The sequence below is a fragment of the Canis aureus genome, chromosome 21 (assembly GCF_053574225.1).
Source record: "Canis aureus isolate CA01 chromosome 21, VMU_Caureus_v.1.0, whole genome shotgun sequence".
In the NCBI taxonomy this organism is placed as follows: Eukaryota; Metazoa; Chordata; class Mammalia; order Carnivora; family Canidae; genus Canis; species Canis aureus.
Window position 1 is genome coordinate 4,527,200 of NC_135631.1, and position 13,226 is coordinate 4,540,425.

The 13,226-nt window shown below is 56.5% G+C and overlaps 2 protein-coding genes and 1 pseudogene across 5 annotated transcripts; 2 read left to right on the plus strand and 1 right to left on the minus strand.

Annotated features, from left to right (window-relative positions):
- Positions 1-1,390: 1,390 nt before the first annotated feature.
- On the minus strand, positions 1,391-3,657 carry C21H11orf68 (chromosome 21 C11orf68 homolog). Of its 2 annotated transcripts, none has more exons than XM_077862469.1 (2): positions 3,515-3,657; positions 1,391-2,816 (listed from the first exon to the last, which is right to left on the minus strand). In XM_077862469.1, exons 1-2 carry the CDS (start codon positions 3,640-3,642, stop codon positions 2,060-2,062), a joined length of 885 nt encoding a protein of 294 aa, XP_077718595.1. In that variant the 5' UTR covers positions 3,643-3,657; the 3' UTR covers positions 1,391-2,059. The 2 variants fall into 2 exon arrangements, with proteins under 2 accessions (XP_077718595.1, XP_077718596.1); XM_077862470.1 differs by lacking the exon at positions 3,515-3,657 and adding an exon at positions 3,119-3,473.
- A 252-nt stretch (positions 3,658-3,909) lies between these two features.
- Positions 3,910-8,381, plus strand: DRAP1 (DR1 associated protein 1). 3 transcript variants are annotated; one of them, XM_077862471.1, is made up of 7 exons: positions 3,958-4,123; positions 4,376-4,448; positions 4,560-4,653; positions 4,952-5,071; positions 5,195-5,288; positions 5,529-5,617; positions 5,964-8,381. In XM_077862471.1, the coding sequence occupies exons 1-7, from the start codon at positions 4,082-4,084 to the stop codon at positions 6,067-6,069; spliced, it is 618 nt and encodes a 205-aa protein (XP_077718597.1). In that variant the 5' UTR covers positions 3,958-4,081; the 3' UTR covers positions 6,070-8,381. The 3 variants fall into 3 exon arrangements, with proteins under 3 accessions (XP_077718599.1, XP_077718598.1, XP_077718597.1); XM_077862473.1 differs by lacking the exon at positions 5,964-8,381 and having other exon boundaries at positions 3,910-4,123; positions 5,462-5,548; XM_077862472.1 differs by lacking the exon at positions 5,529-5,617 and having other exon boundaries at positions 3,919-4,123.
- A 4,087-nt stretch (positions 8,382-12,468) lies between these two features.
- LOC144293201 (cytochrome c oxidase subunit 6B1 pseudogene) lies at positions 12,469-13,000 on the plus strand (annotated as a pseudogene).
- Positions 13,001-13,226: the final 226 nt, after the last annotated feature.

Here is a 13,226-nt window from a genome sequence, read left to right on the forward strand (position 1 = left end):
GCTTTGAATAGGAGAGGGGGACGGGTGGCTGTGCAGGAGAGCTGGCTGTCAGGGGATGGGGGGGTTGCAGGGAGGGAATGGGGCAGGGGTGGCAAGCTGCAGTGGTGTGGGAGGGAGAGAGTGAGGATTGGGCTAAGGCAGGGCTGTGAGGATGGAGGAAAGAGGAAGAGTGTATGAAATGCTTAGTTAGGAAAGGAGAATCAGGTGCTATTGGTACCACCTGGGCATCTTCATGGGTCCCCTCAGGATCCGGCAGGATCCCCCGCCCCGAGCCCTGCATCAATTTGGTCAAGTGCAAGGCATCACTTGTCTGAGGGAGGCCGGGCAATGGGCTCCAAGCCAGAGACCACCCAGCTCTGGGGCTTCCCAGGGCTGGGCTGAGGGAACTCAGCCCTGGAGAAACAGGGTGAAGAGGAAGCTGGGGAGGGGGCTGACCAGCATCTCATGACTCACCCACTTCCATCCAGTCAGCCCAGTGGCATCTCCGCTCCCCTGCTCCAAATTCCAATTTGGTGAGGCTGCTGGAGGTTGAGTCAGCTCCGGCACGGCACGAGAGCAGCGTCCCAAGGGGCTCCTTGCCAGAAACCCTGGCCTCCAACCAAGGCCAGGGCCAGGGCCAGACATGGGGTTGGGGGATGTGGAGCCAGGCTCCCAGGCTCCAGCAGCTTCAGGTGGACGGTGCTGTCCAAGTTCAGTGAGTGAACGTGCCCTATCGGTTGTGAAGAACTCATTGTGGGTGAAGCCTGGATATCAGCCTGGGCAGGAGGCAGGGCCTGGGGTGTAAGTCCTACTCTGCCCAACTCACCGCATAACCCCAAGAGATATCCTTTTCCCTGTTGGCCTCAATTTCCTTGACCACACAATGGGACCAATATCTTCTTCTGAATAGGTCATGAGACTTAAATAATACATATGGAAGTGCCTTGCAAACTGTCCAGTGGCCCGTGACAGTCAGGGTGGGAGAAGTGAGTTCTTAGATGTGAGTTCCTTATGGCTGTACACATCATTCACCACATAAAGATGTCCAACCTAGGCTGTTGAAACCTAGCCCATCCTCTACTCACCAGACCATATGCCCTAACCTAGAAATGCCAGGACCAAGCAAATACACCCTATGCGCGGTAGCCTCAGACTTTGCTGGTTCAAGCTCCTAGATTTATGAGAAATCACTGAGAAACCGATTCTGATTCTTGGGATGGAGGAGAAGCAGGACTGGCTTTGCAGAGGCTCTCAGAGAGGCTCCCAGCCTTGGCAGTGAGGTGAATCTTATTATAGGAGGCAGTTAGGCGTACCCATGTAGGGCAGAGAAGCAGGCTTTCCTGGCCCAGCTTCTTTCCAGAGACCAAAGCAGGTAACCACCAACACAGTATTTTAAAAAACACTCAAGACACAGACCCAAACTGGGTTTTATTGAAATGCCAGGAGCAGGCACATGTCAAGGTAGTGAAGGAAGGAAGGTGGTGCAGGGAAGGAAGGAAGGTGGTGCAGGCTGTATGAGGTGGCAGGGAGGGGCAGGACCCATGTCCATGGCCCTGGCATCCCCTCTCTCTGCCAAGGGCTGAGTGGGTACAATCACCCTTCCCCCACCCTACCCCCAAAATAGCATGCTTAGGCCTGCAGGGCCTTTGCCCCCTGGACTATGAAGGCTCCAAGAGGGACTGGAAGCACTAGTTTTCTCTCTTGTGAGGGAGGAGAAGGAAAGGATGCAGGAGAGGGAGGTACACCTGGGGAGGAGGGTGGCTAAGGAAGGCTCTCCTCCTGGGAATCTGTACCCAGCCCATGGTCCTGGATGACAGAAGGGAGCAGCAGTGAAAAGAGAGGCTGAGGGTCCGGCCCTCAGGGAGCCAGAGCCTCCAGCTGGTGGGAACTTGAGTCAGCCCTGAACAGAGGGCAAAGGTTCAAAGGGACCAAAGATGCAGGCAGTTCCCGATTGACCTGGTCCTCAGAGCTAGGGGGCTCAAACTCCTTGGGACAAAGAGGAGGAAGACAGGAGGATCCAACCGTAGCAGGGAGCTGAGTGGGAGGGGGGCAGAACGTGGTCTCCCCCAACTTGGCCACACTAGGTCAGTTCCACATTGTTGGCGCGATCCAGCACACGGGAGCCACGGGTACTGCCCCCCAGCTGAAAACGACTCTCATAGAGAGTGGGGCAGAGGTGCCAGCGGTTGGCCCGGTAGATGCCCAAGTAGGTGTAGACGTCAGGTTTGTAGGTGAGAAGGCACTTAATGCCTGCCGCACGGATGGCTGCATCTGCCTCCAGTACACCTAAACGGTCCGTGAAGTCATCGGTGTAAACACAGATGACCTGGCGCCCACCCTCCCTGGCCCGTGGGCTCACCTTGGCCACCTGAAGCTGGCCCTCGACCACAGCCCGAGCAATGCCAGCCCAGGCGTGGTCCAGCTTAAAGCCAGGTGCCAGGTGTATCAGCCACTTGCCAGACAGCACATGATGGGTGATAGCCAGTTGGCGCAGGGTACTCGGTGTGATGGGCCGCCCGCTGGTCTGCAGAGCCTCCCAGGCTGCCTGCAGGCCCTGCACATCGCCCGAGTTGGGGACATAGCCTTGCCCATATGCTGCAATCCAGCCCACAGGCTCAGAGTTGGGTGAGCCAGGGTCCCCATAGCGAGTAACTTGGGATGGTGGGTACTTGGCCAACCAGGCATCCAGCTCGGTGGCAGGTGTGGTGCGAGCATCAAACACCAGCCAGGGGTCCATGTCAGCTGCCATGGCCTCTGCGGCCAGGTGCTCAGCAGTGAAGCCATCCTCGCGGCCGCCTGGAGAGTCTTCCTCCTCCATCTCTTCACCTGGCTCCATCCTGCCATGAAGGAACAGAGTTAGAGCAGGTCCAGGACAGACGTACAACGTGCTGGGCCCTAGCTGGTGCAGCCAATGGGCTTAAACTCCGTGGCCTTAGGCAAGACTTAAGGTCTGGTGCCTCAGCTGCCTCATCTTTACAGTGGACAAAAGCTGTTCCTGTCCCGTAGAGCTATGGAGCATTAAACGCCTAAGGTGGAATAAGCGCTGCATAAAGGTTATTACTAATGCTATTACCACTCTCCCCAATTTACAGACCAGAAAATCGAAGCTCAGAGAGAAGTGACCCACCCAAGGTCACACCTGCAATGAGTGACAGGGGCCGAAATGTGAATTCAGGTGTGGGAGCAACCAGCCCAGCTACACCTCCCGGCCCTGCCCGGAACTGGCAGGCATCCCGATCGCAGGATTCAGCGGAGGGAGGCAGAGAAGCGCACTTTCGCGTAGCATCGAGGCAGGCCCAGCAGGACCAGACCCCCGGGCTGGCGCTGTCGGGCCTACTTGAGCACGAGCACATTGATGCCCGGAAAGAGCCGTGACCAGTCCAAGGCCAACGGGGCGACAGCCGGACTGGAACCCAGGCTTGGTAGAGCCTACGAGAGCGCCAGCCTCGGGCCCGCCGCGCCCGCCGCCATTAGCGCCCACAGCCCGAGCCGCGCCCCCGCCCAGCCCTGCCCCCTCCCGCAGCCCCGCCGTCACCTCCGGCCTTCGCCGCGCTCGGCGCCGGCCCAGCCCCGCGCCCGGCTTCGCTCCTGCCGGGGCTCCGCGCCGCCGCCGCCGCCGCCCCCGCCGCGCCCCGCCCCCGCCACGGCTGCCGCCGCCGCCATCTTAGCGCCCGCCGCCTCAACAACAACTTTATAGACAAGCGCAGCACGGGGCGGGGCCGCCGGGCCTGTCGCCCGCGCCGCGGGGCGGGGCCTGCGAGGGGAGGGACTGACCCCGGGGGCGGGGCCGCCAGGGGAACCGGGGCGGGGCGGGGCCTCGGGGGCGGGGCTAACGTTCGCTTTCCTAGGCTTGGGGGCCGGCGGGAGCGGCGCTCCGGTCCCGGATCGACGCGCACCGCCCGGGAGGCCGCAAGGGGAGGGCGCTCCGGCCCTGCGAGCGGCGTCCTGACCGGCGGCGCTAGGACCGCGTGGGGAGCGGCGGGGGCGGAGCAGGCGGCACCAGGACCCGGGGGAACCGCGGCAGGCGGGTGGCGAGCAGGCCCGGGGGCCGGGAAGCTGCGGGCGGCGGCGCTGGGCCCGGCGTGGCGAGAGAGGCCCTGAGATGCCGAGCAAGAAGAAAAAGTATAACGCGCGGTTCCCGCCGGTGAGCACGTGGCCAGGCCCCCGAGGAGCGGGCCGGGCTCTTTGGAGGCTCGGGCCCGAGCCGGGCTTGGGGAGGTTGCGTGGGGGGGCGGGCGCACCGTGGTGTTCGGGGTACGAACGCCCCGCCCCCTTCCGTGCCCTCCCGGCGTCCGGGTCCCCAGCCCTCTCTCCCGGGAGAACCTCTCTCGTTAGCCCCCAGCACCCCTTTCGGGGATGGAGGCGACAGGGTCCGAGTTTTCTGCCCCCTCCCCAGGCGCGGATCAAGAAGATCATGCAAACTGACGAAGAGATTGGGAAGGTGGCGGCGGCAGTGCCTGTCATCATCTGTATCCTGTCGGGGCCTGGCCAGGTTGAGGGACCTGGGGTAGGGAGGGAGCCCGGGGTCGCCTTGTTTAGGTTGGGGATCCCCCACCCGTGTTCTCCTTGACGCTCCTCAGCCCGGGCGCTCGAGCTGTTCCTAGAGTCGCTGTTGAAAAAGGCTTGCCAGGTGACCCAGTCCCGAAACGCCAAGACCATGACCACATCCCACCTGTGAGTGGCCTGGGAGCTGGTTGGGCCCAGTGGAACCTTGCCCCAGGAGTTCACACACTTAGGAGAGGTGGGAGGCTGCTGGGAGACCAGCAACGCCTCGAATATGGGTGGGTTTGAACTGGGGGAGGAGGGGTTGGGTGGTGTAGCAAGGCGAGCAGGTTCCGTAGTGGAGATGGGATGGAGGTTCTCCAGGCTCTATCCTCCTGATATCCATCTCCTGATATCTCCTGCTGTCCCTTGCTGAGAACCCAGACATCTGGGCCCCAGCTGAATTCCATCTTCTCCTCACCTCTTCCAGGAAACAGTGCATTGAGCTGGAGCAGCAGTTTGACTTTTTAAAGGATCTGGTGGCCTCTGTGCCTGACATGCAGGGAGACGGGGAAGACAACCACATGGATGGGGACAAGGGTACCCGCAGGTGGGGAGCCAGGGCCAGGTGTCCAGGCAAGGAAGGCCAAGGCCAACTGGGGTTGGGGGTGACTGGGAGGGGGTGGTCAGGGATGGTGAGACCTCTGGGCAGATGGACTGTACCTTCCCAAAGGGGTCGGAAGCCAGGCAGCAGTGGCCGGAAGAATGGTGGGATGGGAAGCAAAAGCAAGGACAAGAAGCTGTCAGGGACGGACTCAGAGCAAGAGGTGAGTGAGGCCCGCAGCCCTCTGGTCTACTGTGTGGTGTGGAGGGGGCGGTCTTGTATCTGGCCTAGCATGCTGGCTGGACACCCGGACCCATCCTCACCTATGGTTTTTTGTAAATTAGGGCTGTAAAGTTAAGGCTAGAGAGTTCAATGTCTTGTCCCTGCCACTCCCAGGGATCTAGGCTCGCCAGTGATGGGCTCATGCTTTTCTTGTCACTTCTGACCCCTGCCTTGCTCCCAGGATGAGTCTGAGGACACAGACACTGAGGGAGAAGAGGAGGCACCCCAGGCGCCACCCCAGGCTGGCCATCCCCCTGCCCACTTTCAGAGGTAATCAGCTTGGTGGCACCAGATGAGGCTAGCAGACTCCTCAAGGCTGGCCTGCTCTTGTGGCCACTTGGTTTTGTTGTTTGTGGAAGATTTGGTGGATGAGAGGGGAGGAACTGAGGAGGGCTTAAAGGCAGAATGCTGCTGTCAGAAGATCCCCTCCCCTACCCCCACCCAGCCCCATTGGAGGGGGCCTGGGCAGGAGCTGTGTGACCTGCTCTGGGTTCTTCCCTTCTCTGGGCTCGGCTGCCCCTGGGTACAGAAGGCCGGGGGCTCCATGCTCACAAGGGTGGGGTAGGTGGGCACTGGCAAGGGGCCTGATCTTTCTCTTCTGCTTTCTGCCCTGCAGCCCCCCGACACCCTTCATGCCCTTCACTTCGACTCTGCCTCTGCCCCCAGCACCCCCGGGCCCCTCAGCACCTGACGCAGAGGATGAAGAGGACTATGACTCCTAGCGGCCTCTGCCCCCCCCCCCAGGCCACACCCCCTTTTAGTTGGTTTTAGTTGCTCTGGGGGGAGGAGAGAAGATAGAGCTGTTCTTAAATTTATTAAAAAATTAATAAAAGGGAACACCAGTGTCTGTCCCAGCCTATGTCCAGGGCTTTGTGGCCACCTCCCCATCCATCTACCTGTTTTCCCCATGCTGAGCTGAGGCCAGAAGTGGTGGTAGGCAGGGCAGCAGCTGAGTGAGGGAGGCTCCAGAGGCCATGGTCCTGCCAGGGTAGGAGCAGGGGTGCTGACAGAAGGCAGAGTGGTGGTGGAGGGCTGGAGCCAGAGGTGCTGGTTGTGCTGGAGGATGACCTGTCCTGTTTTGCTGTGTGACCCTGGCAAGGTTCCTATCTTTGAGTGGCCTCTCCTTATCTCCCCGGTAGAGATCTTTCTGCCTACTCCGGGCTACTGCAAATGGACAGATTGGACAAACAATGGGAAGAGGACTTGCAAGCTATAGAGCTCTGTGCCTGGTGCCATGAAGGGCGTGTGGGAAGGGGCAGTGGGAGCAGAGACAGGTGGGATTGTCAGGGGCCTCAGAGATCAGCTTCTGAGCAGGAGAGTGACCCATTTGGTCAGTCCACTCCCATTGCTGAGTAGACCCTGGAATCGTGGGGTCCCCAAGGCAGGTATGTGCTTTCAGGGAGCAGGGGCTTGGTGAGGCTGGGCAGAAGATGTGGTGGACAGTGGGTAGACTTGAGGTGTATGTTCTCAGTAGACCTAAGTGTGTGGCAAACTGACTGGCTGTGGGGCTGAGAGGGAGGGAACCCTTAGGGACTGCTAGGTTTCTTTCCATAGTGACGTGGGCAGGGGCCCTGTTCCAGCTGGAGGACACAGAGAAAGAGCAGGATTAGGTGTTAGGGTCACAAGTTGGGCTGTGGCGAGTTTGGAGTGCCTGTGAAGCTGCTGTGGAGAGGCATAGGATGGGTACTGGCATGTAGGGGACTGGAGACAAATGTGTGAGCCTTGAGAGTAAGTGACTTCACCCCAGGGGGAGAGGGGAAGGCCTGGGCAGGCCACCCAGGGAGACTGGACAGCAGCCACACCCAGGTGCCCCCTGCCCCCCGCCCCTGGGCACTGGGGGTGCCTCCAAGTGTGTTGGAGGAGGGAGAGGTAGGCAGCTGTCACAACAGCTTGGAGGCTTTAGGAAAAGCTGGGTGATGGTTGATGAGGGAACTGGAGGTGAGAAGCTGAGGTGGGAAAGTGACACTCAGGCCTGAGAAGCAGAGATGAGAGCCGTGGCTCAGAGTGAGGACAGAAAGACAATTTTTGGTTTTGTTTTCTAAGATAACACAAATGCAAGCTGTAGTGAGGGAGGGAGACTGATGCAGTGAGGTGAGCTTGCCTGAGGCTGGTCTTGGCCTGACCAGGGGGAAGTGGAGGATGATGAGTGGGTTTGGCAGGAGTCCTGAGGTATTCAGGGTTTGTGTTGTGTTGTATTGCATTTTATTTATTTATTTATTTATTTATTTATTTATTTATTTATTTATTTATGAGACAGGCAGTGATAGCAAGAGAGAGCAGGAGTGGGGAGGAGAGGGAGAAGCAGGTTCCCCACTGAGCAGGGAGCCCGACGTGATCCTAGGACCCCAGGATCATAACCTGAGCCAAAGTTAGAGGATGCTCAACCAAGTAAGTCATCCAGGTGCCCTGAGGTATTCGGATTTTATGCAACAGTGTCTGACTTCTTTGGGGCATAGGAGGCCAGGTGGCAGTGTGGAAGGGCCCGGGCACCTGGAGCCTAGGGGCACCTGGGTCCTGTCTGCCTCTCGTCTGGTTGTAGAGCCCTTGCTGTCTTTTTGGGATCATCTCTCTTCTCTTCAACCTGTAGTATGTGCAGCTGATCCCACTCCCTGAAGTTAGGGGGTATGGATGTTGCACCACATCTTATGGCCGCAGTGAATCGGGCAGGCTGGGCCGTGATCCTAGCAGGCCTGAGCCCTTGACGTTAGGCGGGACCATTGGAGAAGGATTTTGACAAGATGGCTAGCTTTCCCATGGCACTGGAGGCAGCAGGGAGCCCTTTCGGGAGTCCTGACGAGAGTGACAGTGGCCACATTGGGGTAGCAAAGCTGGCAGGATGCAAGCTGGGTGCTGCTGGAAGCCATTCCCCACCCCAAGGGGTGGTCCTGACTGAGAACAAAGTCAGCGCAAGAGAGCCGGGAGGTTCAGAGATACGGATTTCTGATGACACCAGGACCTGGTCTTGCCTGAACCCTGTTTACCTTGGACTTCTTAGTCACATGAGCCAATAAACGTTTTCCTCCTTCAAAGCCAACTGGCTTTCTGTTACTTGCAACTGGAAGAGTTCTTGTTGATGGGGATTATGAATGGGAAGTGGTCCCCAGCGGCACAAGAGCAGGAGCAGTTTTCTCTAGCAGTCAGTTGGGCCCAGTCCAGGAGTAGGTGGACACCTGGGACCCCTGGTTAAGGGCGTGCCACGTGCCAACTGTCATGAGTGGGGTGGGAGAGGAAGAGACCTTTGGAGCCGGTTGCTGGGCTGTGTCCAGAGATGAGGTTCTGCACTGAGAAGTTTCAGAGTGCCTGGGCTGGGGGGATGACGGGAGGAAGGCAAGGAGGCCAGGGTGCTGGAAGCAGCCTCTAGACAAAAGGCTTGAGGAGGCACAGGTGAGGGGGAGATACCCAGGAGCCAGTGGCCTGGGTCTCTGTGTTCTAGGCCTGTTTCTTCAGTCTGGGCAGTGGGCTGATGAGTGTACCCTCGGGAGCCAGGCCCTGGATTCAAATGCTGCTAGCCTTGAGCAAGTTCTATAGCTTCTTTGGGTCTCAGTTTTCTCATCTAAATGGGGCTGGTGATTACCTATGTTGGTTATATATGCTATACTAAATGTGCTTGGTAGTTACTAGTTGGGGCCAAGGGTTGACTCAACAAACTCAAAATACATAAGCTCAAATGCAGTGGATGCTCATCACTTGCTCACATAAGACTCGTAATGGGATTTGTCTGATCAGTGGCAGAGCTTCTCCAAGGGGGACCTGAGGTCCCAGGGTTCCTATCTCGTGGTCCTACCATTTTCAACCCGTGACTGTCAGGCCAGTGCGGAAGGGACAAGCTCATAGCCCACAGAGGTGTTTGGGGGCCAGGACTGTAAGTGGCCCATCGCCTCTTCACTTCCTACTGGAACTGTCACAAGGTCCCACCCGAGGGCAGCTGGGAAAGGTGGCCTAGCCCACCTGTGGGGACCAACTGGCTGGTTCTGCCCCAGGACCTCCCAGGCCTTTGGGAAGGGCCTGACCCAACCTCCACCAAGTGTTAGGAGTGCAGCCTCCTGAGTGAGGGTGGGGGGCTTAGGAGACCGTACCCCTGGCTGGGCTTGGTCTCTTGGTGCATCCTGGGAATGGGAAAGGTGGCCGTGCCCGACAGGCAGCACTGGGCACCAGGAGTCAGCAGCTGGTCAGCAGTCCCATCTGCAGAGCTCTGCCTGGGCCTGGATGATTTTCTCTTTTCGTTCTCAATTTCTGCTGTGGAGCCTTGAGCCTTGGGCCAAGTCCTATCTGAAGGCTTCAGCCCAGCCTTGGCTCCACCCTGGGATGGTGTAAGCGGGACTAATACGTGAAATGGGCAGCCGCTTCTGAGGCAGCACGGCCACCAGGGACTGCCACCCTTGGGTGAAACGTATGGACGCAGCCCTCCTTGCCAAGTGGAAAGGCTCCCTCCGTTGTTCACCTGAGTATTCATGCAGCAAGCGTTCCTTGAGCACCCAGCAGGGAGAGGAGAGGCCAGAGCCAGCCACCGGGAGCCTGAAACAAGGAGCATGCAATCCCTGGGGGCTGGAGAGGAAGGTAGTGGCCTTAGAACTCACACTGCTGGTAGGAATCTCAGGTGGTGCCACCACCCCAGAAAAGGGTCTGGCAGCTTCTTGAGTCTGTTGACTGTGCTTCCCTGCGGCACAGTTCCTCTAGGAGTGTGTCCACTGACAGATGCATCCAGGAATGGTCCTGGCCCCCAGCCGGAGACAACGCAAATGCCCCACAACAAGAGCATGAATAAAGAAATGGGAGAATATTGGGCAATCGAAAAACACTAACCACTGTTGCATGCAACATCTCGGGCGGATCTTGTAGACATTCTGTTGAGCAAAGGGAGCCAAACACAAGACTACACACACTATGATCTAATTCATTCACATGAAGTTCAGGAACAGGGAGCAGGAGTCAGGATGATGGTACCACAAACGGGGGTGATGGGGCTGGCCGGCTGGGGGCGCAAAGGAGCCCTCTGGAAGTGTTTTACCGCTTGAACTGGGTGGTGCTTGTATATAAAAATACATTAAAGCTGCACATTTAAGGTACACACATTTTTACCACAGCCTTATAAAAATTTTATCTACCTATTGAGACCCCGTTGCATGCTAGGTAGTGACAATTATGTGTGCTCTCGGAGTTGATTCCTGAGGGGGAGAGGTAGACAATAAGGAGATAAATAGTGTATCAGACGGTAATACACGCCCTGGGGAAAATAAAGCATAATAAAGGAGGGAGGAGTAGGGAGTCCTGGGGCAGGAAGGGTGGCCCCAGCCATTCCATGTGGGGTTCAAGGGAGACTCTGATAAGGTGAGATTGGACCCCATTAAGTAAGGAGCTATCTGAGGAGAGGGCTCCTGGCAGGACAGTGAGGACAAAGGCCCGGAGGATTGTGATTTAGTCCTGTCAGGTTTCTCTATGGGCTGGCCCGGCTCCCACTACCTCATCCACCACCCAGAAGCCTGATCGTCGAGCCATTACCCTGTACTTGGCTGCCTTGGCTGGGATGTGGTTTTGTGGCAAAGTCTCAGGAACTCAGAAGCTTTCTGAAGGGGAAGAAGGCAGTGGTGTGGACACATGAGGAGCTCCTATCCACACGTGCCCTGTGCGGGGTCCAGGGGTCCAGTGAGTGGGGAAATGGGAGTTAATGGCCTCCTCCTCTCACTCAAGGGCCATCCTTTCTCAGGTGCAATAGGTTTGGCTCCAGGACATGGACGGAACCAAATTTCCAGGCCATGGACATGGCAGCGGAATGACACCTGTGACCCAGATGCTCTGCCAGGGGCCTCATCCTTCCTTTCTCAGGCAGAGCCTTTGTGAGAGCAGCAGGTGGCTCTGGATTCCTGTAGGGGATTCCCTGTAGCTGAGGAGTGAGGCAGGAGTTGGGTGACCCTCACTTCTTTTCATCAGAGGGAGCTATATTCTGAAATCATTTCCATCCTATTTTGTGTGCATGTGCACGTGCAAATGTCATTTAAAAAAAAAAGTGAAATAAGGACTAAGGTCTCTGCACCCACCCCGGTAATCAAAGAGCTCCAAAGGAAAACAGAAGATCCCACATGACACCTGTCAGAGTAGCAGGAATAGGAAGCCATATAAACATGATAGCTGGTAAAGAGCTGGTAAATGGAAGTCTGGTGCTTTTCGTGGGAGTGTAGCCAGTCAGGATGTTTGCAAGGGCAGTTTGACATCTAAGTGCCCCGGCAGGTCCACTCCTGAATAAAATCTCTCACAAATAGAAAAACGTGTCCTAGGTATGTTTTGAGGTGGTGAAGAGCCAGAGGCTGTCAGATAGCAGTGTGGACAAAGCTTACACATATAGTGTTGCATAAAAACCAGAAAAACACAGAACAAGATACACAGCAGAGCCATGTTTGTGGAAACTGAACCAAGAGAGGACAACAATCTTGCATATTTCTGCCAATACTCTGTGGCCTGGGGCAACTGACTGAAGGTCTCTCTATTTCTGTTTTCTCATCTATAAAGTGGGGACAATAGCAACTCCTTCAGGGACATGTGACGATTAAATGAGATTTGATACGTTAAGTGCTTAGCAAAGTGCCCAGCACACAACTAAGCACACAGTACAGTGCCTTAGGTCACTGCTGCATATGGAGCTCAATGCCTAGAAAGCAGGTCGGAAGCGCATGTGCCAAACATAAGAGCAGGGGCCTATGGAAAGCTGGGGTAGGTTGGGGATGGGCTGAAGGGAAGGTTCATTTCAAAAGGAGTTTTTTTGGAGATGCTGGTGATGCATGGAGTGCCCCAAGCAAGAAGCATGGGCTACTTCAGACTATGCTCCCAAGTTTAAATAAAAACAGAAGATACTGCCAATTGTCATCCTCCAAAATTGGCTAAACCCATTTATCCTCCTAGACAGTGTCTCACAAGGATAGGAGAACAGTGACCCTGAAGTATTTATGGGATCGTGTATGTTTTTATCACTCACTCACTCAACAAATATTTCTGGGCACCTGTTCTGGGCTCTGGGGAGGAACACAAAAGATTTGACAACCTGTAGCTTGTGGTCTGACTCTGGGGTCTTTGCTGAGGGTCACACTGAACTGGAAGCTGCTTCAGGGGTGTCTTTGGGACTCGGCACCATGGCAGAAGACGTCAAGACCCAAGTCAAGAACTACTAGACTTGTCCCTTTTGATAGCCACTTCCCCAACCGGAACTGCAGGCAGAACTATCTGGACTTCACTGCAATGACTGTTAAAGAGGGTGATGTCTCTGTGTGTGTGTTTGTGAGTGAGTGGTACCAGCATGTGTACAAGTCCCTCTGCCCCAAATCCTGAGTGTCAGCCAGGGTTAACCACAGGGCAGAAGGCACATTTCCTGGGAAAATCTGAACTGGCTCCAGCCACCCCTCCACTGTCTTCCATCCTTCTCCCAGGGTGGTGAAGGGGGACCTGAGTACATGGTGATTCCCACCCTGGGATCCTGAATCATGGCTTAAGTAACAGTACTCACTGGAAAAGTATAAGACTGTGTCTGTGTAAAAGAGCCAGATGATTGAGCAAGAATGTGGGGGTGGAATTAGTACCTTGACCAGGAAGAGGGGCTTCTGGGTGATTATTTTTTCCATTTTGTTTTGTTTTGTTTTATGTTATGAAACTGACCACCTTCTCTATACCCCCCCCCCCAAATTGACCACCTGCCCCTCTGGCTTCTGTTCTAGCTGGGGATGGTGTAACTGGCAGACCAAAAACAAAAGTTACAAACACCTAAGGGCTGAGTGGTAGGTGCCAGGAAGGGAGAGAAAGCAGAGAGGGAAGGGAGACAGGGTGTGAGTGTGCACACTGTTCCAGGAGCTCAGAGGAGTGGCCCTGGCCGCTGAGTCCTTTCCCCTTCCTTGTT

Excerpts from the sequence above, each read along its gene's own strand:
- DRAP1 (XM_077862471.1), top strand. The coding sequence starts at position 4,082 with ATGCCGAGCAAGAAGAAAAAGTATAACGCGCGGTTCCCGCCG. Across the intron at positions 5,072-5,194 it reads GGGGACAAGGGTACCCGCAG|GGGTCGGAAGCCAGGCAGCA; the intron begins GTGGGGAGCCAG and ends ACCTTCCCAAAG. Across the intron at positions 5,289-5,528 it reads GGACGGACTCAGAGCAAGAG|GATGAGTCTGAGGACACAGA; the intron begins GTGAGTGAGGCC and ends CCTTGCTCCCAG.
- C21H11orf68 (XM_077862469.1), bottom strand. The coding sequence starts at position 3,642 with ATGGCGGCGGCGGCAGCCGTGGCGGGGGCGGGGCGCGGCGGGGGCGGC. Across the intron at positions 2,817-3,514 it reads GAGCGCGGCGAAGGCCGGAG|GATGGAGCCAGGTGAAGAGA; the intron begins GTGACGGCGGGG and ends CCTTCATGGCAG.